This window comes from Armigeres subalbatus, chromosome 1 (assembly GCF_024139115.2).
Source record: "Armigeres subalbatus isolate Guangzhou_Male chromosome 1, GZ_Asu_2, whole genome shotgun sequence".
NCBI lineage: Eukaryota > Metazoa > Arthropoda > Insecta > Diptera > Culicidae > Armigeres > Armigeres subalbatus.
In genome coordinates this window covers 309,443,821-309,468,190 of record NC_085139.1, presented here as the reverse complement: position 1 = coordinate 309,468,190, position 24,370 = coordinate 309,443,821, and the positions used below count along the sequence as shown (strand labels likewise).

At 40.8% G+C, this 24,370-nt stretch overlaps 1 protein-coding gene and 1 long non-coding RNA gene across 6 annotated transcripts in view; one reads left to right on the top strand and one right to left on the bottom strand.

Annotated features, from left to right (window-relative positions):
- Positions 1–24,370, bottom strand: part of LOC134207904 (paternally-expressed gene 3 protein) — a 164,630-nt gene that overhangs the window by 5,774 nt on the left and 134,486 nt on the right. For 4 of the 5 annotated variants that reach the window (XM_062683948.1, XM_062683949.1, XM_062683950.1 and 1 more), the window contains exons 3-5: positions 19,598–19,782; positions 19,384–19,531; positions 18,900–19,136 (exon numbers count right to left, since the gene is read on the bottom strand). In XM_062683948.1, coding sequence (XP_062539932.1) covers positions 18,900–19,136; positions 19,384–19,531; positions 19,598–19,782 — 570 coding nt within the window. The remainder of the gene's footprint in view (positions 1–18,899; positions 19,137–19,383; positions 19,532–19,597; positions 19,783–24,370) is intronic. The other variant, XM_062683951.1, reaches the window with a different exon arrangement.
- On the top strand, positions 11,682–12,412 carry LOC134217708 (uncharacterized). The gene is made up of 3 exons (XR_009981136.1): positions 11,682–11,753; positions 11,818–12,123; positions 12,182–12,412. It is a non-coding gene; the product is annotated as an uncharacterized LOC134217708 (long non-coding RNA).

The following is a 24,370-nucleotide window of genomic DNA, read 5'->3' as shown; positions in this document are numbered from 1 at the left end:
TTGGTTCGGTGCACAGCTTGATGTTTTGTTTGGTGCAGTAAACGATAGGCGGTGGTGGGTTTTAGCTTGATCGACAGGTGATGCAGGGGGAGAGCGGCGAGGTGGGAATATTGGCAATGGCGCGGGTTTGGGCAGATTCTTCCACACTCGAGCCGACTCGGAAATATATTAATTTCACAATCCTACCTGATCACAATTGTCGTACTTAATGAAGCGGCGATTGGAGGGCGGTTTATGTGCAGGTGTATCGGTGAGCAGAGAATTTTGGAAGCGATCGAAGGCGATGAATCAATGATTTAAAACAGCACAGAATGTAAACACAGTGAGCTTATCGGGCAGTGTTGCCAGTCTGGTGATGATTGGTAATGAGATTTATCATATTTATACACTTTACGATGGTTTCAGTTGATGTGTCGTGCTTTAAATATCCTGTTAAATGCAACTTATCTTAAGATTTCGCTTGAAAAACCATTTAAAATAATGATTTTTCTTAGCAAAATTGACTCCCTTGCACCTATAGTGATGCAACTGTACCAATAGTGGCGAGTCTCATAAAAAACCAATGGATAGCACCATTATGGGAACCAAAATTAATTTTTACCGTCATTAAAGGAACAGTGTGCCCATAGTGGTGCAAGCAATATTTGATAATTGTTGATGTTAAATGACATCTATCTCATTTTTGTTAGCAAACTTATTAGTTTATCTGTTGACTAAGATATTAAAGCTGTAAATTTCCCATAATTATCAATTTTTAAAAAATATTTTCTTTTGTGGATCTACTAATACCTCCACTATTGGTACCGTTACCCTACTTGAGGCGATTTTACTCGAGGTCTTAGATACAGTTTTTTATAGAAATATTTGCATCGTCTATCAGTTGCTTCGAGATTCACATACTGTGGCCAGTCGTTTTGCGGTGTCCACTTCAGTGCTGTTATGACAAATCAAGAGTTGGTTTCTCACAAAATTTAATCTTAATCCAAATACATACCTATAGTGACGGCTGTTAGAGGTAATATAAATAAAGAATATGACCTAAGTAAACCTTTGAATTTAACCGTGATCTTGAACAGATAATTGTATTTTTGAATTGTTTACCTTCAGTCTAACATATCAATTATAAAATAATCCAAAAAAGTTTACGCAAGACCAACAATATTTCAAAATAAAGATTTTATTCCAAAATGTGCGCCACCTAGAAAGTAAATGCAAAATTTGCCAATGTTTTCCACTAAAATTGTTATACTTTTCTGCACAAGATTAATAGGACTATTTTTTACGTTAGTCAATTTATCAAACTGATGTGAATAAGAAAGACATATTTTGTTGTCTAATTAAAAAGCGTTGACGAAAGGAACACCGAAGTTGCATCAAAAAGAGCCAAAAAATCATTTTACTTTTAAAATTGTTATTACTTTGACCAAGTTTATATGTGTGAAAACTTACATGTGTTTATTGGCAGTAGCCATCGAGCACGTGAGTACAGTACGTGTTATGGTCGTCAAGATAATGGTCAATTATCTATTTGGTGTTCAGTGGCCCATGCGCATGTATTGCGCTTTGCTCCGGTAGCAACAAGTGCGATCTTTCATAGTTTGCAGTAGCTATCAGTCAAGTAAGTACAGAGTGCTGTGCGTCTGTTCGATCGTCAAAAACGCGATTCTCCTCAATTTTCATGTCACTGGGCGTGCACGTTTTAACTTTTTTCTCGTCGCGGGACAGCGAAATAGTGTTACAGTCCCTTCCCGATTTTGGCAACACGACCGGATTTTAATGTTGCCAAAAACGGGAAAAAAATTTCATACAAAAAATTTTTTTTTTGTTTGCACGATTGAAGCTAAATACTTAGAATATGTACTACAAAGTATGTGGAGTGTATTTGAGTGATGCACGTGCATCATAATTGACATTTTTGCGATATTATTCATAACTCGGAGATTGTAGTTCAAACAAAATGGAAACAAACCCAAGAATGGTAATCAAACGATGTAACTAATTAGCCAATTTCATAATACAAATTTGATAATAAATAATATTTAAAATTAACTATAGCGTCGGCCACGTCCTTACAAAAAATGTGGTGATGAAAATAACGTTTCTATTGTAGTCCATTGAAGTGCTGACTTCAATCCGACATCTCATATAAATTTTAGTCCACCAAAAAAGCTTTTTTTTATCATAATTCACTATGTAAATCAAATAGCGATCCAACGGATACAAGATGACTAAATGTGCTACAAATTTCGAATTCTTATATAATGGATTTTGATGGAGGCAAACTTTCTTGTGGTCGGTGTGATTAAGAATATAGTTCTGCACGGAAGCTTGAAAATACCCATTTTATGGGGTTGATTCACCCATTTTTTTAAATTGATCTGAAATGTCAAAAAATGGGTATTTTTTCAAAAACACAAAATGGGTATTTTTTTCCCAATAACGAGATCGGTTTCAAGAATTAAAAATGAGTAAATAGTACACACAGAAATATTTGCAATCTGACATCGCCATTTTTACTTTTCATTTCTACAAGTAATTGAATTGAAAATAAAAGTAGTCTGCCTGGCATTGTGAATTTTAAAGTTTATTCGGAGCATGGAAAAAGTTTTTTATAGTCACAGAAGACAAGGTAAGTCAAAAAGCATTTTTTTTTTGTTGATTGTGACCGTGAATTTTGCTTCTCAGATTCCACAACAGTGCCTCCCGCTGCTACTGTTCCTCCCGAGGTTCCTCCATCACAAGATCCGCTAGATCAGGATTACACAAAATAATGGGAACTCGGTGTGACACCCACTCCTTGTGATTCGGAAAAGGCGGATAAATCTGGTAATGGCAGCTTCAACAGTTTGGACAGGATTTCCCGCGAAGTTGCTCGTTTCGATGCGATCCGTCACTTCCAAACTGTGCGAAGAAAATTGGTTGCAAAATGGTAAAATGTTTGTTTGATATGTTAATATTATGATTGAATAGAAATAAATATAATTCTTCGTTATTAGAAAACACTTATTTTGGATTTGTTTCAAATTATTTTTAATTTCCACGCCCTAACCTCAATTTTTTGTTTATAATAATGTGGGATTTTTACCCATTTTCCGCAGAAAAACCATGGTGTAAAAATACCCATTTTATGAAGTTTGTTGAGAGTACCCATTAATGAGTAAACGCGATATACTCATTAAATGAGTTATGCCGCTTTTCTTCGAAATGGGTATCAGAATACCCATTAATGGGTATTCTCAGACTTCCGTGTGTGCACAATTTTCGCTGACATTATGGAAAAAAAATATCGCAAGGCATAAGACAAACTGGTGCTCACTGCAGGTCATCGCACTCCAGTTCTCCATGCACTACTTCCATTATTTTAACTTTGAAAAGATGGAAGAATCCTACATCAGACTGAAGAGGGAAGCAAATCAGATCGGTCTAGTCATTAACACGTTGAAGACGAAGTAGGCTCAAGAGAGACAACGGCCATTCACCACGTGGCGGTAGTCCTCCTTGGACTCGAGATGTGGACAATGCTTGTGGAGGAACAACGCGCACTTGGAGTAAAAATGGTTCTCTACAACGATCCGACGGGCACAAGAAGGCGAGATGTACAGCGATCAAGGTGGATTGATCAGGTGGAAGACTATTTACGGACCCTCCGTAGACTGCGTGACTGGTAACGTACAGCAGTGGACGGAGACGACTGTTATGTACTGCAGAGGCCACTCCGGCCTTAGGCTGAATAAATAATAATAAAACCACATGTGACGCATCACTCGCCTATCGAAGCAGCTAGAATTACTCCACTTCTGAAACTTCGCCATCACAAACAGAACACTCGAGAGCAGGCATTGGAAGTGTGAGTAAGCATTGTGAACATTGATCTATTCAAATCGTAGCATCTATAGCCAACAAGTGAACTGCCTCGCTCAGATGGATGCCAAACAACGAGTAGGAGCGATCGTTGCTGTGATAAACAATGAGCAACACCGTCTAACAAGCCAAGCCGTGGTGAGGTATCCATGTAAGCCACGATTTTTGCATTCGTACCCCACTTGCTCTCTAGTACAATGAAACCAAACAATCAAACCACATCATGCGTTCTGCTTTATTCGCTCTTCTTTCAAAGTGATAAGATAGTCGAGAGAAAGTATCAACGCCTCCAATTCAGTGTGCTAGAGTTCCAGACTCATAGAAGTCTTCATTTTTAGAATGCTTGAATGGCTTCTTCTATCAGCGCACCGTAACGACGCTCATTGTTGTCTTACCAAGTGATTCGCTTTACTCAATAGGCTTCCATTGGTGAGCGTTGAAGATCATTAAAAGGTGAATCATCGAAAGTCAAATTTCAAAGATCGTAGGAACTTCATAACTAGCCCCGCGCAGAGTTCTGATATTAACCGCTAGACAAATTCGCGTCAATTTGAAACAATAAGACTCTTTGAAATAATATTGTTGCTTATTATCTATACAGGAATGCAGCAGAAAGACGGAAAAATGGTAAAATCGGTTGCATTGTGATGTAAACAGCGGGCTTCGCTTAATAACTACACAGTATATTTGGAGCATCAAAATAAATCTAAAATTAAGTTAGATGTCAAATTTACATCCCTTTAAAATTCAATTAAGATCGTTGAATTTTACACGTTTGATATAACGGATGCATGTAAAATTAAACGAATGTAAAATCCAACGGACGACAACGTTGCATCATCCAATTCCTATATCAAACTTCAAAACATTTTTTTTTCAATGTTGTGCTTTTTATTTTAAAATATAAATATTCACAATCACAATAAAAATATCAATAGTGATCCGTTGAACTCAGGTATCCGCATGAATTTATAATTGGCCATAACATCCGCGGACATTGAGAGCTGGCTCCAGGTCAAACAATTCAACTGATGATTTTCAAGCAATTAAATAAAATTCATCAATATATATTCTTACCGTTAACGTAGTTGCTCCGTTAGGTTAAACTTCTTCACTAATGCCCGGTTTTAACAACACAATTCCAATCTGATCTTACAATATTTACTATAACGAGTTACGTATGTCTCCATGTTGTTTTCACATTAAAAGTTTGCGGGTTGAAATTTACACGATCGTGTAAAATTAAAGTTTTATTGATGGGAAATTAAATACATTTTGATGTTTTTCTACATCAATTGAAAAATGAGTAATGACTCGTGTAATTTTATATCTTTTTCAATGCTCTAAATATGTGCATCGATTTCGATGGAATTTTCAATCAAATGACATATTCAATTACTGTATTATTACGACTGAGTCTGTTTACATGTCGTTTAAATTTAAACATTTTTTTCTGTGTATGTAATAAATTAATAACTATGTACAACGGTGTGAGTCAGCTTATCGACGACGAAATCAGTGAGAATACCAAAAAATACGACATTCTACGGTGGGCTGGTTAGATTAGGGTAGTGTGAATAGGGACATGGAAAACGTGAATAAAAAGAGCAGATAAGTTACAATAGAAATTTTTGGCTATGAGCGGTAATATGAGTGGTGGTTCATTATTTCAGTGAAATTGTCCACTATTCGTACAGAGTCCATAATACGCATATAAACCTTAATGACATTCACTTTTGGTATTGTTTATCCTATTACATATTTATACAAAGGTTTTAGCTCTAAAAAGCAATAAAAAAATATTTTCGAGGCTGTTGCCAAAATCGGGGGTAGACAAAAACGGGTGTTGCCAAAATCGGGATGGGACTGTATTTCCCCTCTCAAAGATCGCATTGCTTACCGAAGTGAATCCAGATAAATTATCCTTTTTAACTAAAACGACATCCTATCCAAAGACAATCGTGGAGATGCAGGTATACTTGGTCTCTAGTAGCAACGAGAGTCGGACTAACAATCCTTTCCTACCTATATGACTGTAAGGACGTGGCCGGCGCCGTTATTGACTTTAAATATTTGAGCTCTCGAAACGTGTACAATGAGAATGGATAGCTAATCCCAAGTCCCATTTATTGTGTTCACTGTACAGTTTCGCAAGCTCTAGTCAATCACGGAGTAACAACTACGAAATGTGCGGTCATAATCCTCATGCTCATGTGAGAGCTTACTTGTGTTTATTGTTTATACCCGCTTTCGATTTTGCTACAACGTTTGCGATATCTTATCTTACATATCTATATACATAAAATGAATTTCTGCCTGTCTAAACCTTATAGACTCGGAAACTGCTGAACCGATCGGCGTGAAAATTTGTATGCAGAGGTTTTTGAGGCCGGGGAAGGTTCTTAAGATGGTTCTAGACCCTCCCGCTTTTTAAAGGGGGGCTCCCATACAAATGAAACACCAATTTCTCCATAACTCGAGATCTAATCAGAGAATAAATAAATTTTAGGCGAAACGAAGTTCGTCGGGTCTGCTAGTAACACATAAAGTTGATAATAGAAAAAAGATGAACGCAAATACTGTCAGAGCTGCATCGTTGATGGAAGCGAGATCAGCGAAAAAGTTCTGGGGAGTATTCAGCGCAGTGAGCAGTGTTTGGCTTCGGGTCGTCGGTGAACCAGAAGGCTTCTGCCAACCGGAATCGTCGGACCGACCTCGGCACTCGAACAGCCAACCAGCTGAAGAAAGAAGAAGAAAGCGCTTCGGGTACGAAGAGCACACGAAGACGAAGTCGGCGCAATGCGTTAAAGCGTCCCCTGCGATAGCCGCTGGTAGTCGGGGCACCACCAGTGCGGAAGTTTCCTTCACCGGAACTGGTGGACCACCCTCGACGCCGGGGGAGTTAGGAGGATTCGAGTCAGGAAGTTTGGAGTATGACCGTCGAGGGATTGAGACTACGTTGCAGTGGAGCAGAGGATCCGCCAGCCAGTCGGCGAACTCGCGTAAGCTAGGGGCCGGAATGTTAGAAGAAGTGCATGAGCAAACCCCAACAATCCCCCCCCCCTTCTAAGATAGTCGCAGCATCCCGTGGTCCCGGGGGGATCGAGGCAAGGAGGATAAGGGACCTGGATTTATTCGGGAGGCACATTTCTAGCAGATCGGGAAGGATCCCAGCCCTGTTCGCCTTCGTGGTGTCTGTCGCGCAGATTTTCGATGGCCTTTAACCCTTGCAACAAACATGGAAATGGACTAGGCGTACCCAGAATGGGGAGTTGCTGTTCGAGCTGAAGAAGGATCTCACGATCAGGAGCTTGGTCTTCGGGGTGCTCAATGTCAATTCCTCAGGTAGTGAAGAAAACGTAAGAGCTTTAACGCAGGAGGCAGTGGTCGAGTGCAGAGACCTGGACGAGATCACTACGATAGACGAACTGAGGCATGCGCATGCACTGAAAAATCAGCCATACGACTACCGGTATACGCTGCCAACAAAATGGTGAAGGTGGGCAAGGTGTGTCCGTTGAGACTCAACCTTCGAACCACCAAAAAGATGGAGCGATGCTTCAAATGTATAGCGTTTGGACACAAGGCGCAAATCTGCAATGGCCCGAACAGATCCGGCCTATGTAGGGACTATTGGTAGGGACTGCACGAAGCAACCAACATGCCTGGGGTGGCATTGCGCATCTGCAAACCGGAGGACGGAAACGACCATATGACGGATGGCTTCCAATGCCCAGCCTACAAGAAGACGATGGCGGGCCTGGATTTTTGTGTGTAGTTGTTACGCACCCCCAATGTAGACTTTGTAGCAGTATAGCCGGATGCTGGACTCACTCACGGAAAAGCTGATCGGCTAGAAACCGGTGATCATTGGAGGCGATTTCAATGCTTGGGCAGAGGATTGAGGAAGCAAACTTAGTTACAGTTTTCTGGAGGCGCTGACAACGCTGGAAGTAAGATTGGGCAACGAAGGTACCGTTACTCCCTGCCATCTCTGCGAAATGTACTAACGGACCGTTAGTACATTTCGCAGAGATGGCAGGGAGTCCATCATCGATGTCACGTTCTGCAGTCCATCGGAAGCCGAATAGCGTATTTCGTCTAATGGCCATCCGAGTTGCGAGTGCGTACCGAACCATTTCGTCGGAGGCAGTTTGCGTTATCACAGGGATAATTCCAATCTGCATAACCCTAGCAGAGGATATCGGGTGCTACCAACGGAGAAATACCAGAAATGTGAGAAAGGCGGTGAGACTGGACTCTATGGCGAAGTGGCAGCAGGAGTGGAACAATGCGGATAACAGAAGGCGATCCATCCCCAATTTGTCGACGTGGGTGAACAGGGAGCATGGTGAGGTGAACTTTTACCTTAAACAGTTCCTGTCCGACACGGTTGTTTCCGCCAATATTTGCACCAGTGTGGCCATGCGGCATAAGTTGGAACTTCGGTGAATCGACACGAGCTAACCCGACGAAACTACCACCAAGTCGACTGGGGTCGGTTTTAACGGTGCGTGGACGATAACATCGATTACCAGCGGCATTCGGTGTCATCCGATAACGTCGACGAGCAGCTGTACGTCATCCAGGAGGCGCTCCCAGAGGCCAGCAGGTAAGCAACACGTCTGGCCATTGATACACTCACCAAAGATTTGATCCGACGCCGGCGGCGGCGTTTGTCAGAATTTTGGCCGGCGGCGGCGGCGTTTCCAGCGTCACGCCGAAGGTAATTTTAGCCGGCGGCGGCGGCGTGTCGATTTTTTTTATTACGTTTCTCCAAGATTTTTTTTTGCATTTTCCATGATATTTTCAAGAATTTTTTGAATTTCGCCGGACAAATCTGATGAACTTCCGTATACATATATATTTATTTGAAAATTATTTTCGGAAACTACCTTGTCTTGAGATTTTTTTTTAAATTTCATCGCAAAATGTCGTGATTGTTAAGTAGGGTTTTTTTTTCCTTAAGGCTATCAGATATTGGTCCAAAATTGTATTTTTCTCCTGCTGTTTCTGAAAGCGACTACGACCACCAACCCACTCAATTTACAATTATATTTCATTGACTCAACAATTTACAGAGCCCAGTAGTGCATACAATTTACCGACAAACTCACTCCATTATTGGATGTTTCTTAATTCGAATAGGTCCGATGGCGATTTTGGTCATCAACCAACCCACTAAATAGTTGGAGTTTTCTAGATACGACTTAATCCAACATCGATCAACCCACTTCTTAGCTGAAAGTTATTGAACTAACATGTGTCTTCAAACCATTGACATACTTCAGAGTAGAATTTTTTTGATCTTAGTCTCAACTAACAAATTAAGCTGAATTTGCTAGTTTTTTGGCTGAAGAAACCTATTTTCACTAAATAGTTTAATGCTTTACCAGCTTCCAATGTTTGTTGGGGTAGGTTCGAAGGCGATTTGGGCCACTAACATCCATTCTAGAGACGAGTAACAAACAGCGTTGTGGTGATTCCTATCATCGTTTTTTTAGTCTTTATTAAACCTATCATCGGTCTACTTACGGCAAAGTTTGATTTTTTTGACGTAACTTTCTCCAGTAATATTCCTTCAAATCATCGACCAGCTTTGAATTCTTCTTAATCCGAATAGGGCCGATGGCGAATACGGCCAAAGGAATTTTCGTGATCCAACTAGCTCCGACAACGACTCTTACCATTGACCATCTCAATTTAGAGTTGGATTTTATTGATCCAACTAGGTCAAATGTGTGGGTTCACGAAAATACATTATCCTTTTGATTTGCGTAAACGTACGTAAACGGGAATTATTTAAAATTTAGTTTTTTAGGAATCTTATGGATATTTGGCAATCTATACTGCTTTGACCATATGCGTACATAGAGTGCAGAGGGATTTCAGAAATAATTGAAGAATTATTTATAAAGTGCATTGCGATATTATTTTTCATTTTGACCCCCGTCACTCTTCTCAAATATCTCAGCTTTGCTCTGCTAAGGCCGCAGAATATTTTGTGAATAGTCTAAACGTTCCACGAAATTTCCAACATTCTTAGGAGGATTTCCTGCAATCTACAATTCCTGAAATTCAAATTGTTATCCAAATGTAAAATATTGTACATTTTTTTCCTTAGTAGAAAAGGATAAAAGATAAAACAAAAAATGTCCGCGGGAGACTCAAAGGAGTTTTCACGAGAAATTCCCAAGGAATTTTTTGCAGAATCTACATGGAAGATTGTTCAGAATGTATATTTTAGCAAAACAAAATTTGGATCTCAACGGAAAATTGCTGGGAATTTTATAAAATTTCTATTGATTTCTACAAGAAATTCTTCGTATTGTCCATAAGAAGTCATTGGGAAATTCCATTGGCCGAAAGCGACATACAGTCTCACTGACAATTTGTCCGAAAAAGCCTTTTTTAATAACAGGTCGTTTTGCCGAATAGGTAATCAATCCGAAAATGCCGTTTGGCTAAAATGATCGTTTGACAGAAGGGGCCATTTGGCCCAAAATGTAATTTAGCCCGACGGGTCATACGGCAAATGTCAATGACTCAAACCTCGACTCAAACTATGGTCAAAAACATCGAACCGTTTGGCCAAATGACATTTTCTCTCTACTTTTTAAGATGATACTGGCCTTTAACCCAAAAATCATCTAGACAAATTCCATTAGGCCGATTTAAACGTCCATCTGAAACTGTTATCAGGTCGAAAATGGTTTGTCCAAAAATGTAGTTTGACTGATAGCAATAACAGTCGAAAGTAACATTCGGCCAAACAGGTAATTTCGCAGAGACTCATGTTTGGCTAATTTGCAGAAAGCATATTCTCGGGTCTAATGGTTCTCTCTGACAAAAGACCATGCCTACCAAACGGTATTTTCGATCAAATGATCTATTCGTTTATACGACATTTTTGGCCAAATGGCATTTTCAACCAAATGACCTGTGAGGCCTTGCTACCTTTTTCGGTCAAATTACCAGTTCGGCGGAATGTCCCTTTCGACTGGATGTCGCTGTCGGCCAAACTACATTTTCGGGTAAACCATTTTTGACCTTATAACAGTTTCGGTGAAATCGTCTTGATAGAACTTGGCTAAATGGCTTTTGACTTAAAGGCCAGTATCAACTTAAAAAGTAAAGAGGTTAAGAACGATTCAAATATAACGTCCATTACCTTTTGAGACTAGACTTTCTAGATTCCCCCTCCCCCTCTGTTACGCTTTTTTATACCTAGTAATGTCATAAAATATTAGAATCTAACTAAACCTGTGACGTCATTATTGAATGACTCCACGTAATTTTGTTCAACGGTCAAACAAGTGGACATTTTCGACCATTCAGTAATGACATTTCTACCAGACTACCTGTTATGCCAAATTACCAGTACGGATTTATTTCACTTTCGGCCAATGGAATTTCCCAGGAATTTCTTATGAACGAGATGAAGAATTTTCTGTAGAAATCCAAAGAAAATCCTTAAAAACTTCGAACAATTTTCCGCTGAAACTCTGAGAAGTTTTCCGTTGAAATTCAGGAAAATGTGTTGGGAAATTTTTAGGAAGTCTCCCGCACAGAACGAAAAAAAGTTGTGATTTTAACATTTTCTATATCTTATTTTGAAAGTTGGGAATATTTGGTATTTTTGAGTGCTAAAATATTTAAATCAAATGCAAAATGTTTGATTTGACAGTTTTTTTCTCAGGTTAAAATTGTTATTTTAACAGTAAGAGCACTCAGAACAAAACTTTTAAAATAGTCGAAATAACTTTTATATTTCGTTTTTCTGGCAACACTGACAAAATAAAATTAAACTGGCAGCTCGCAATGATCTGTCAAAACAGAAAATAAAAACCGCTAAAAATGTTCCTGTTTCAATAGTTTGTGCTAGAGGACAAGTAAGTTTTTATTTGCTGTTTAGATTTTTCAGTGAATTTTAATGGGGACCTATACTTTTTTCAGAAGACAGGATAAAGGTGCCAGTCTGCTGACCGTATACCATCCGAAAACTCGTAAACATATGTCTGGAGGAAGTTTTTTCTGAGATGGACTGGCATAGGTATGGAAGTTTTAATAGCAGAAGCACGCAGGTCAAAACACCGAAGAAGCTGCCTTTGCTTGGTCGAAAAAGATGCGCCGATTGGCGATCTTGGTGCTAGCGTCGACGGCAAAACTCGCTTAAAGTTCTCTAGAAAGTTCTAATCTGTCCGCTCGTTGGGTCGAATTAAGTGCCTTGAACGTCCTTCATATGTTGAGTCGATACCGAAGGTAATAAAATTCCGATTATTAATGCACAGCGAGCTTTAGTACTATCTTTCCTATACAGAAGCAACATCGCTGAACTGTGCGACAATGGTACCTTCTGGAGTCGGGAGAATGCCTTCCAAAGCGAAGGCACACCACTGTTATATTGCTGCGAGATTCGGAAAAGCTGCTCCAGATTAACAACACAGCGGGCCGATATGGAAGCGATGCCTGTCGGCTTGTTCAGATTCATCGAACCGATCGAACCAATTAAAAATAAATGAAAATGGAGAATAAATTAGAAGCAAAATTATGAATCATAAATCTGTTTATTTTTATTTTTGACAAATTTGAATTTAAAATGCACATGTGGAATTAAGAGTAAAAACAACTTGTTATTTTGAAAGTATTATTAGTTGATTCTATTGTAAAATTTCATGTCGATTTGAGAGTGAAATGTTATTTTGAAAAGTTATCTCTTGTAAAAATTCTTGCTGAGGTGACATGTTTTCAATTGTAAATTCAACAGTTCTATACTTTCTACTGAAAATCACTAACTAATTTTATTAATTTTACCAACGTTTTCTTAGTTTTACCAACGATTTTTATTTGTGTGCGTGAAAACTCTTTGGCTCCTGCGGGTATTCCAAAGAATTTTCTGTTTTAACGTTGGCTATGCCAAGATAGCCATCTTTATCAATCTACACACTTATTTTTTTTCGCCGAGGCCGGCAAAATTAATTACCGAGAATCCAACAGCTGAGATGTCGGTAAAAATCACGGCAAAAGTTCAAATTGCCGATTGGTCGTAAAATATGCGAAATCATCTAGCTGTTAAAATTTACTTTCGGTAATGTGTTATCGAATTGCTCGGCAAAGTGCTTTGCCGAAATAATGTAATTATTTGTTTTTTTTTTTTTATTTTCAATGGAACATAATATGTAAATAAAATAAAAAAATAAAATAATCATAAAACACAACTCGGAACCAACCTTATTAACCTTATTGGAATATTTTCAATAAAATGTACAAGTAAGAATATCACAAAAACAATTCATGTTCTATAATCAAGCTCGGCATCGTGTTTTGTGCACAAAGATGGCGAGCTGAAAGACTCTATCACGTCCATAAATCCATATCAGCAATCTCGATGCCGCGGCGTGGGTCGTAACGAGGGTCGTAATCAACAATGAACGCCTTTCTCGGATTCTTTGATAATTCGATGAAATGTACTAAAAATATAAACATTGACTCAAGACTCCATCACAATGTTTTGAAAATTAATGACTGTATCGCTTGTTTGTAATAGTGATGCAATGAGGGACCGACTGTTTACTTCGATGACATTTACTTCCAGAGTGCAGCAGCCGTAAAAAGTGTAGACAACAACCTTCCGTACACCATGTTTACGGTACTCGTCACTGAGTGGCGCTACCGGCGTTTCTATCTGTGTTGTTAAGCCTGCTACTCTATGTTCTGAGATTTTCGCAATTTTCACCATGAGCTCATGGAAGAATGGTAGTTGGAAATCGATAAAATGTACACGGTAAAAAATCAACACGCTCAATTTAACTGTTCCATCTATTGAATGATCAACTTTACAATCACTATTATTGAAAATGATATTCCTTTGATTTTGAAGTGGTGTCACACCTTTCACAAGTGTGTTGAATGCAGACAATTTCATAACATCAACACGATTGATCAAAGTGCTACTCTCTGGATGTTGAAATGATTAGCACTTCGATCATCACCAATGATGTCTCCACTAGTATTGATAGTGCTATGCTATTGAATTCACAGGTTCAAGGCTATTGATTTAAGAGTGGAGCGATATTGGTGTTGTTCTAAAAATAGATGACAGTTCTTTCATCTGTTCTGCTTATTTCAAGAGGTATTTCGAAGTGTGAGATGGAGTCATGGTAGGACGAAGGACTTTCAATCAAAGGTATGTTATTCAAATCTGAGTTTAGGCAATTCTATTTTTTTATTTTGTTGCTTTATATTCAAAATATTGAGCACGTCAAATGGAAGTGGTGGTCTTTGAATGCGATGAGCTCAGCTATTGATATTGATTTGATTCCGTAGTGCATATTCAAATGCAGAACAGTTCACATGGACGTGTATATTTTTTACCGTGTATGGGAAAATCAAGTATTTTGCAAATTTATGGAAAATGGTGGTGTTTTAGAAGAAAGTAGTGATAAGGAATGAAGTATGAGGTGAAAAGATTATCTCCTGCACTTAGTTTGTTGTTAGTTGTAAATTAATGTTTTGTATTTCAGTTTACCGACCTTTATTCAGCATTATTATTAGACCTTCGTTAATAATGATGTTTTCGGTGTTACTTGGGAAGTTAGTGAATAGTTTTTAGGAGTGATAAAATCACGAAAGCAGTGGGGAAAAATCAAGTGAAAAATCAAGTGGGTGTGTATGTGTTTGATCCGGACGTTCGAACGTAAGTATGCGTTCCATGAACATACGAATGTCGGCCTTGGAAAAAGGCAGTTTTCAGCGTTTTTCCAGCAATTCCTTAGTAATTAGTGGTAATTACTAGTATCAATAAGTGAAAAATTGATATGGAAATGCCATGAATATATTATGATGGAGGGTAAGTCGATAAATAGCCCCAAAATATTAAATTTCATTCAAAAGTGCATTAGTATTAGTGCGGATTTGAATAAATCATCGTCATTATCGGATTGATTACGGTTTATAGAGCCTTAAGATCAAAATAAAGTAAATTCGGAATTAAAAACTTACATGAATATAGTTTTTGTAGCCGCCTCCTACAATCAATTTTTTTCCTATTTTCAAGCACGTGTTTTTGTGACATTCTGACGTTTAGTAAATGAACTTCTCCGAAACTCGGTAAAGTTGATAGTTTACCGATGGCGATCGCAACACATATTGCCGAATTTCAGTAGTACATTTATATGGCCGAAGTCCGGCAATGCAATTTAAAATATTTCGGCGAAACAATATTTTTTGACGACATTCCGGCTAAAAGAAATTTTACAGACCATGTTCGTCAAATAATTTTACTGATATAAAATTTGGCTTTTAAGTGTGTATACTAAGAAAACCAACAATAAAACATCCCTTCTACCAGTCGCAATCTCCTAAAATAATGAAGAACTTTTCGCGTAAATTTCGAAGAATACTCAACAAAAACTTAATTGGAACTTTCCGTGGATATTCCGAATGTTTTCCTGTAGAAATTTGAAACATGTTTCCGTTAACATTCTAAAGAGATTCGCATGTAAAATCCGAAGTATTTTCCGCTAAATCTCCTAACAGTTTTCTTTGATAATTCTAAAGAGTTTAAATTTCAAAATAGTTCCCGTGAAAAATTCGAAAATATGAAAATTCTTAAAAAACTTGAAGAACTTTCTGGGGAAGTTTATCAATTTTTTTTCGGCGAAATTCAAAAGAATCTTCCTTTAATGTCTTGAAAATGGTCAAAATGACCAATTCAGATGAACGACATTTTCGGCCGAATGTCCTTTGAGGCCAAATGGCCCCTTTTTTGCAGCCAAAGGAACTGTTCGACCAAATGACATAATTAAGCTAGATGGGCTTCTGGCAAATGTTTTTTTCGGTCAAAAGACATATTCGGCCAAACAACTTCCAGCCTTGTGGCCTTCGGTTCAAAAATTCTATTTCAACGAGAAATTCTTTAGATTTCAATGGGAAACTCTTCGCAATTTCCACTCGAAGTTTTCTTAGTTTTTACGGATAGCTTTTCGAAATAACAACGAAAAATTGTATGAAAGTTTCAAGGAAACCATTGGTATATTTACATAAATCTATCTGGAGTTTCAACGTGATGTTGTACAGTTCAATAAGGAAATTCTACGGTTCCACTGAATATTCGAAATTTTCACTGAAAATTTTGAAGACTTCTTTAAGTTTAGATCGGTGTGGTTAATTATAGATCTGCGGTGTGAAGAATTTTAAACGGCGGCGCGCCGATACAAAATTGTCGGCGGCGGCGGCGTGCCTAAAACTGTCATTTCCCTCAGGAAGCCTGGGAAGGATCCTTCCTCTCCAAAAAGCTATCGTCCCATCAGTCTTCTCTCAGGATTATCCAAGCTGTTTGAAAAAGCAATTTACCACCCTCTTCTCGAGTCTACCGAGCAACATAGCATCTTGCGCGATGTGCAGTTTGGTTTCCGACGTGGTCGATTAACCGCGTACACCAAATGGTTTAGTGAGTTACCAACGTCCTCAGACGGAACAAGCATGTCTCTCACACATCCGCTATGGCCTTACTCGATGTTGAGAAGGCATTCGACAATATATGGCATGATGATCAGGTGTACAAACTACATCGCCACAATCTTCCCAGCTACCTAGTGAAAATCATCCGCAACTATCTGTAGGCAAGGACATTCCGGGTCTCAATCAGCGGAGCGAGTTACAATGCGCACGACATCGTCGCATGCGTCACGCAAGGTAGTACCCTCGGGCTCCTGCTTTTCAACCTGTTCACCTCCGACTTGCCAGAACCTCAAGAATGCGGCAATTTGTCACTGTTCGCAGATAACACCTCTATCGTCTACAGGGGACGATTCATACGAGCCCTCGTGGCAAAACTCCAACGAGGCCTGGATGTCCTGACAGATTATTTCACCAGCTGGAAGATCTGTATAAAAGCAACGAAGACCCAGACCAACATCTTCTCCCAGAGGACTGCAAAATCATCCTCAATGGCACGACAGTGGAATGGACCAACGAGGCTGACTACCTTGGCTTGACCCTCGATAGCAAGCTTATTTTTCGGCAACAGGTTGACAAGACGGTGACGAAGTGTAACGTTTTGTTGAAACTGCTGTTACCCTTTGACCAACCGTCGATCGTCTTTGTCCCTGAAAAATAAGCTTGCTGTCTACAAGCAAATCATACTTCCCGTGATCGAATACGGCATGCCTGTCTGGGAGAGTTGCGCTAAAACCCATCACCTCAAACTCCAAAGAGTGCAGAACAAATTCCAGAGGATGATCCTCAACACACCTTCCAGGACAGGACCTCTGAGGTCCACCGTCTGGCCAGTATTAAAACACTACAAGAACGCTTTGGTGAGTGTAAAGATCGGTTTAGGGTTTGTTGCTTATCTTCGTACCAAGTGGTGATTAGGGCGCTTGTTCCAATCTTCTTCTTCTTATTGGCATTACATTCCACACTGGGACAGAGCCGCCTCGCAGCTTAGTATTCATTAAGCAAATCCACAGTTATTAACTGCGAGGTTTCTAAGCCAAGTTACCATTTTTGCATTCGTATATAATGAGGCTAACACGATGATACTTTTATGCCCAGGGAAGTCGATACAATTTCCAGACCGAAAACTGCCTAGACCGGCACCGGGAATCGAACCCAGCCACCCTCAGCATGGTCTTGCTTTGTAGCCGGGCGTCTTACGTCTTACGGGCGTTCCAATCTAGGTTATCAAATTATAATCGTAAATATTTGTGTAAATAGTAGTTAGGTTGTTAAATTTTAAAAATTAACCGATGCCGCTTTAAGGCTACCTTGAAAAATTAGATAAACTTTTTTTAAATTTAAATTAAAACAAATAAAATTAGAAACTAAACTAAAGTTGAAAGGCCAAAAGGCTGACCACTTGCAATGCTATAAAAATAATGTGTACGACAAAATATGGAAAATAAATGATTTTTAATTTTGAAAACAAAAGCAACGAAGTTGGTGCTGTATTTCTTTGTTTGGAAGACGCGACAGTTCCCCTAAAATAGCACATTTTCCCCAAGTCTGAAAATTTTAATAATAGTTTTTAAACTTTAAATACTATCATCAATAAGAAATTTATAAATGCCCTACATTTGCTTGAGTAAATAGGGGCTTAATAATTAGAAACAAAGCAATTCTTATTATGTATTTAATTATTAATTTACGTCTACTCGCGGTTATGTTAAAAACATTACCCATTGCTTTTTTTACTTCTCACTTCTCACTCCTCATTTCCCACTTTTCAAATGATCGATCCTGCCAAATATCCTATTCGGCTAAATGACCATTTCGGCCAAATGACCCTTGCGGCCAAATGACTTTTGACCAGGTGGGTTTTGGCCTAATGTTTGTTAGGTCTAGTGGCATTCTTTCGGCTTTCGGCCGAATGGGTTTTGACCAATTGACCCTTCCACTCCTTAAGGTGTCCTGTCCATATTAGCCCCAAAACCAACGAATATCCATACTGCCTTATGAGCATTGGTGTTGACATGCTACTTGTTGTTTTTCGTTTGTTATGCACGATGAAAGACTATCGGGGCATCGTAAACAAGCGTTTTTAACGTTAAACGACCCGGCGATATATTCCGACTGCTGATACCGGGCGAAGCAGAGTTTTGTCTAAACGACCACCAGGCGATACCAGAAACCGTTCTCGACCGAGAACCTTGCGAGATCCAGCTGACCACGTTCGGCGAGAACTCCACGGTCCATCAAGCGCAAAAAGAACCGCTCAATCCGAAAAAAAACAGGGCCTTTGGTTATAAGTGTTACGAAAAACGTTAAATCCATTACGTTAATAATGTTAAAATCAATGCTGTATACTTCAAACCTATGATTTTGTTGCCCCTAGTCTCCAAAGCTACCACAGAAAAGAGCACTTCGTGTTCCAGCAGGATAGTGCACCAGCCCACATGGCAAATTGGTATCTGGTGTCGTTTGTAAGAACCATAAGTGTTTTGTCCAGTATCGTGTCGCGTTTTATGTATGCCCAATACATACCCCCACAAGAATCCAGCACGCACCCGCCCGCGGTGGTAACCATCTTCACTTACCTGTCTCGTGGGTGAACACGGCCTGACATACCGAGCAGGGCCACATCTGCAGGTTCGACCGGAAGGGAGCCCCGGCGGAGGCCGGCGTCCTCGGGTGCGTCAGCAGGTGCTTCCGCAGGCAGCCCTCGTTGACGTAGTGCTTGCCGCACATCGGGCACGGATGGTTCGCTACTCTTCGCTTCACTGTGGTGTAAGAAATTCTATGTTTCAGTTCCTCAAGACATTTAGTGCTGTAGTCTGGGTAGAGTTCAATATTGGTGGGGGTCGGATTGGCGGTGCGGTTCGTTCGATTCGATTGGAATTTTGGACAAATAGTTTGTTTGTAGTTGGGTGTGGTAGGTGGTAGTAAAGCGGTTGTAGTAGTAGAAGTAGTAGTAGATTAAAGTAGTTGCAGAAGGTCCGGGAAGGGAACGAATCTATTAGTACCAGTTCGCCCATTGAATCAGAATCTGAAACCTAAATGTGCTACAGGGGTGATACCTACCAGCCACTTCTTTGTGCGAGTATTTGATGTGTTCATTGAGGGCATCGACGCCGAGGAATATCTTACTGCACACATTGCACGTGACGCTGTTGGAGTTACTGATCAGGGCGGCATGTTGCTGCAGCACTCCCAGGTGGAGTTGAAGTTCCTAAAACGAAGTTCAAAATCAAGTCATTTATCTAACGGATAGTTATGGCCAAAGTTCGAGACCTACCTTGGAAGTGTGCGTTCGGAGACTAGACTCGGTGGCAAAGCCCTTGCCGCAGAGATTGCAGTGGAAGGGGCGGCTCTTGGCCCGCTCGACCTGGGCGTCGTGGTTGCGAAGGTGCTGCTGCAGGTTCGACAGCTGGATGAACGCTCGGCCGCACTCCGGCAGGTGGCATTTGTACGGGCGCTCGCCTAAAGTTCGGTTAGTGGGGCAAAATTTGTGTTATGGAAGTGGTGTTATGTAACTGGTGCAGTTAAATTGAATTTACTCTGAATAAGATAAAAATGCTTGTATTTCCTTCGTATGCCTGTATTTCGTGCTTTTTTTGCATTCATATTTGTAGATCAGTTTAAGTTTTAATGTGAATGTGTCATATTTTTATATGTTTGGACTGTTGTCTGCAATATGTTACAATAAATTCAAAGACTTGAATGTCGATTTTTATCACAACATATTGATGACATGAGTCAGAACAAATCATTTGGGAAACGATGGTATTGCGGACTGAATGTTTAATATCTTGTCTGTGCATGTGCACAGCACATATTTCCGAATATCTAGGTATTTTGACTGGATTAGTTGCTAATAATTAGGATTTTCGGCTTTCAGTCACATGAACATGTTGATAATTCCAAACCTCCGGATCGAAACGTTGGCAAGGATTAGAAATTGTCAACATTTTCATGTGACTAAAAGCCGAAAATCCTAATGTTTAGCAAATTTATATCACCTTTGCGAAAAAGGATCTACGTGTCTTAGAGGGAATCGTAGTTTCAACTTCATACTCTCTAGATAGACATGATAAAGGAGACACAACAAGATTGCTTATGGTCACGTTTACGGAAAAGCCATCCTATTCCGAGTACCATCTTCCACCGCGATTAGCTCTTTTTTCGGCAAATTGAATACACCCAGGTTTTTTTTTACGCGGTTTGGTTTTAGTCGTTTAAGACCTTCAGCGTCAATGAAACAATGAGTTAACCCCAAGAAAAAATTCACAAAAAATCAAAGAAAATTCAGGTGGTATTTAAAAAGCTGTGAAAGTTCGGGTTAACCGAGAAATTAACAAATTCCAACCGTGTAAAAAAAATCCTGGGTGTAGATTTTTCGGATACTTGATTTGCCCAATTGTCACATATGCTCTACTGTTGTATATCGACAGTAAAGTGAGCACGCAAATGTGGATATACAACATCACAGCACATATGACGATTGGGCAAATCAAGCTTCCGAAAGATGTTTAATTTGGATCAGCAGTTTGATGTAAGACCCGTAATTTTCGATCAGGATTTCACGGAGAGCGGACGATGTTGTCTGGTAGCGGTTTAAACGACAACAGCTACCGCAGCGGTAAAACGCGCGGCTACAAAGCTAGACCATGCTGAGGGTAGCTGAGTTCGATTCCCGGTGCCGGTCTAGGCAATTTTCGGATTGGAAATTGTCTCGACTTCCCTGGGCATAAAAGTATCATCATGCTAGCTTCATGATATACGAATGCAAAAATGGTAACTTGGCTTAGAAACCTCGCAGTTAATAACTGTGGAAGTGCTTAATGAACACTAAGCTGCGAGGCGGCTCTGTCCCAGTGTGGGGATGTAATGCCAATAAGAAGAAGAAGAAGAAGAAGCTACCGCAGCGATGGCGGTCATCGATGGTGGAGCAACGCCGAACCTGCAGCAGCTTTTGAGTGAAATTTTTCGTCCGGTGGCGTCTGCTAAACCGAGTGGTCTCGCAAGGTTCAAACTGTTGAGTGGTGGCTAATTGTTAATTATATCCCAGTTCCCTTGTACGGCTTTCCTTACCCAGGTTTTGACGTGAAACGCTGACCCTGATATCCTACTTCGGCAAGGAGATCTCCCGTGATGTTTCCAGCCACTCTGCAGTGCCCCAGAATTCAAGCGAAGGTCGTGCTCGCTAAGATGTTTTGGATTCAGGGGTGTTTATGGTCGTCCCTCTGGAGTGCGGAAATGACGCTGGCAGAGTCGGACAGGACGAAGATGGGTTTCTTGGACGGGTAGGTGGCGACGAAGATGCTGCACATATGCGGGAGGCTGTCAGAGACAGTGAAACCGGTCCCAGTGACCCCAATGCCGACTCCACGGCCTGAAACCGACCCATCCGTAAACCTGTGTTCGTGGTTATCAAAATCTCTGTTGAGGAGCTCGGTCACCGAACTTCCAAGAGCCATGGAATTGTCATCCCTGCGGAAGTTGCCAGCTCCTCGCTCCATGCCAGTGGACTCGCTCCGACGCCGGCCATCGTGCGCAGAGTCCGGTCCCCTTCAGTGAGAAGAGAGATTCTGTATTCTCCAAAGGTGGCTGCGGCGAACGTGGCGGCTTTGCGGCAGATGGCCACTTACGCACGGTGGCGAAAAGGCAAGATGCCTGCCTCAACACGTCGGTCACAGAGTTTCGACGAGGCTACGGTGGGCGATACAGGTCAGTTCGAGGCCGATAATCGAACATTGATTATCGATCATAACTTGAAAAGAGCGCCCTGTGAAGGAATTCGGGGAAAAACAAGGAGGTTGCCGAAAAATCTCTCTCAACTGTTGGAGGACGATGGGGGTCCATGTTCTGATGGAGGCCTTGGAGATATCTAAGGAAACTAGATCCACGTGCCTGCCGTCGTTATAAGCGTTCTGTAGCACATCTCCCAGTAAATTGACTTCCAGCGGAAGAGGGGGGTCGAGAAGGGAGCAAGTGTGGTCCTTGGTCTGAATCAATAGAAGGTATAAGTGATTCGGTCGAGTTGTGCTGGTCAGAATAATCTGGTCTGGAATCTGGTCATAATAATGGCAGTCAATGTCAATCAAGTTCAAGCAAAAGCTATCTTCATCAGATCGAGTCGGATGATCTCTGGAATAGGTTGGTTAGTGACCGAATTCAACTTTAGACCTATTTGGAATGAGGATATTCTATCTATGGTGTGGATCTGTCGGTGATTTGGACCTAGTTGCTTCAATAAAATCCAACACTAAACCCAAGTAACACAGTTTGTTGAATGAGAGTAAAAAATACAAAGCATCTTCTATGATCAAGTGCGGTATGTTTGGCAAAAACTTTTTTTTTACTTTCTTTGAACATGTTTTGTATTTTATCTTTTTAACTGTCAAACAACAAGTTTTCCAAGTCTACGCTACTTAGGAAGTGGGACCGAGTCACCATCCGAAGGCTGATTATTAGAATGGTCAAGGATGATAGTTCCAGGAGGATGGTATGCGCTACATCACGCCTACTTAGAATGTTCCATGAAGCAAATGTAAATAAATTATACCAGAGTAATTCTCGCTGAAATCGGGCCACTATTTACACGAGGTTTTTAAAAATGCCTACATTTATATTCTTTCGGAAGCTTTCGGCGAGTATATTAAGGATCCGAGTTAAATTCTTCAGAAAGATGAACCCCTATTTAGTTATACACGAAATCATTTTAGTGGACCCCTCGATTTTTGTCAATTCTTGACTCACCAAAACTATCATAACTCCAACATTTCTCAACCGATCGTAGAAATCAGCATATCGGTGGAAAAAGGAAAAGTGTATCCTCAATTTGCAATAGTAAAAATAGAAGCAGCCATATTGAATTTGGCCGCCATCTTGGATTTCTTTTTGAAAATTATTTTTCCGCCAGGTTCGCAACCACCGATTTTGAATATTAATACATCGATGGAAAGCTTAGCTTATATTGTGCATTGTGTCCAAAAATCTCAAGTGTATGTTTTTGCATTTCTCGTACAACAAAGTTGTACCGAAAGGCTATCATTTCACTCCGAAAACGTACATTTTATAGAGGCCTCTGACACCCATAGTGTTATATACCAATCGACTCAGCTCGACGAGCTGAGCAAATGTCTGTCTTTTTTTTTTCTTCCAGACATCCTGGGTTGACCAGGAAGTGCGGGGTTAGGGATCACCTAGGGAGGCAGGACTACATCCCCGACCTGCTAAACCGTTTCCATTGCCGCCAAGCCCAAAGTCCCTTCGGTACAACCAGAAAGTAATGCTTTAAAGGGGGGCCAGTGCACAACGCACCCTCGAGGTTAGCTGCGTGTCCTTGCAGCACCGAACATCGTAACTCGCTTTTTTAGAAGAACACCATGGTATCGTGCCAGCGCGTTGCCGGCTTTCCAGGTGGCCTTACCACGCCCTATGTCCTCGGAAGGTGGGAAGGGTCGACTTCGCGCCTGCTTCCCTCTGCACGACTGGTATCAAGAATGATGATGCCGTGTGCACCCCAAATTGACATTTCTGCGATAGGGCCTATTCGCCAGCATACAGAGGGACTTGCCGACGCGGTGCCTATGCCTGCCCCAGCCTTGACGAGGACCCCTTTCTGTCCTCGGGCTCGGAACCCGCCCGGTTGACCAACGCCGCGAAAACGACGATACCATGTTGTTCTTCGCGCGGCCACTTGTTCGATAAAAGGATCGAGTTCGACCACAGAGCATGACCACCGGTATGACCCATGAAGCCGACTCCGATCCCTTGGACCGCCTCTTATTTGCGCCTGAACTAGCCATCCTTGAGTCCACGCGCCACCTTCTGTGTAGCTCCGAGACGATATGGGCGATAGCCGATAAAACGGCGTTCCAGCCAACACATCCTCCGAACTAGGTTGTCCGGGGTAGTGTCCAGACCACATGTGGCTAGCATGTGGTCACGCATTGCGCGAAAACGTGAGCACACGAACAACACGTGTTCCGCCGTTTCCTCTAAACTTGCGCACACCAAGCACTCGGGCGAGGCCGAGCAAGCCAGCTGCGTTACCTGCACTGTG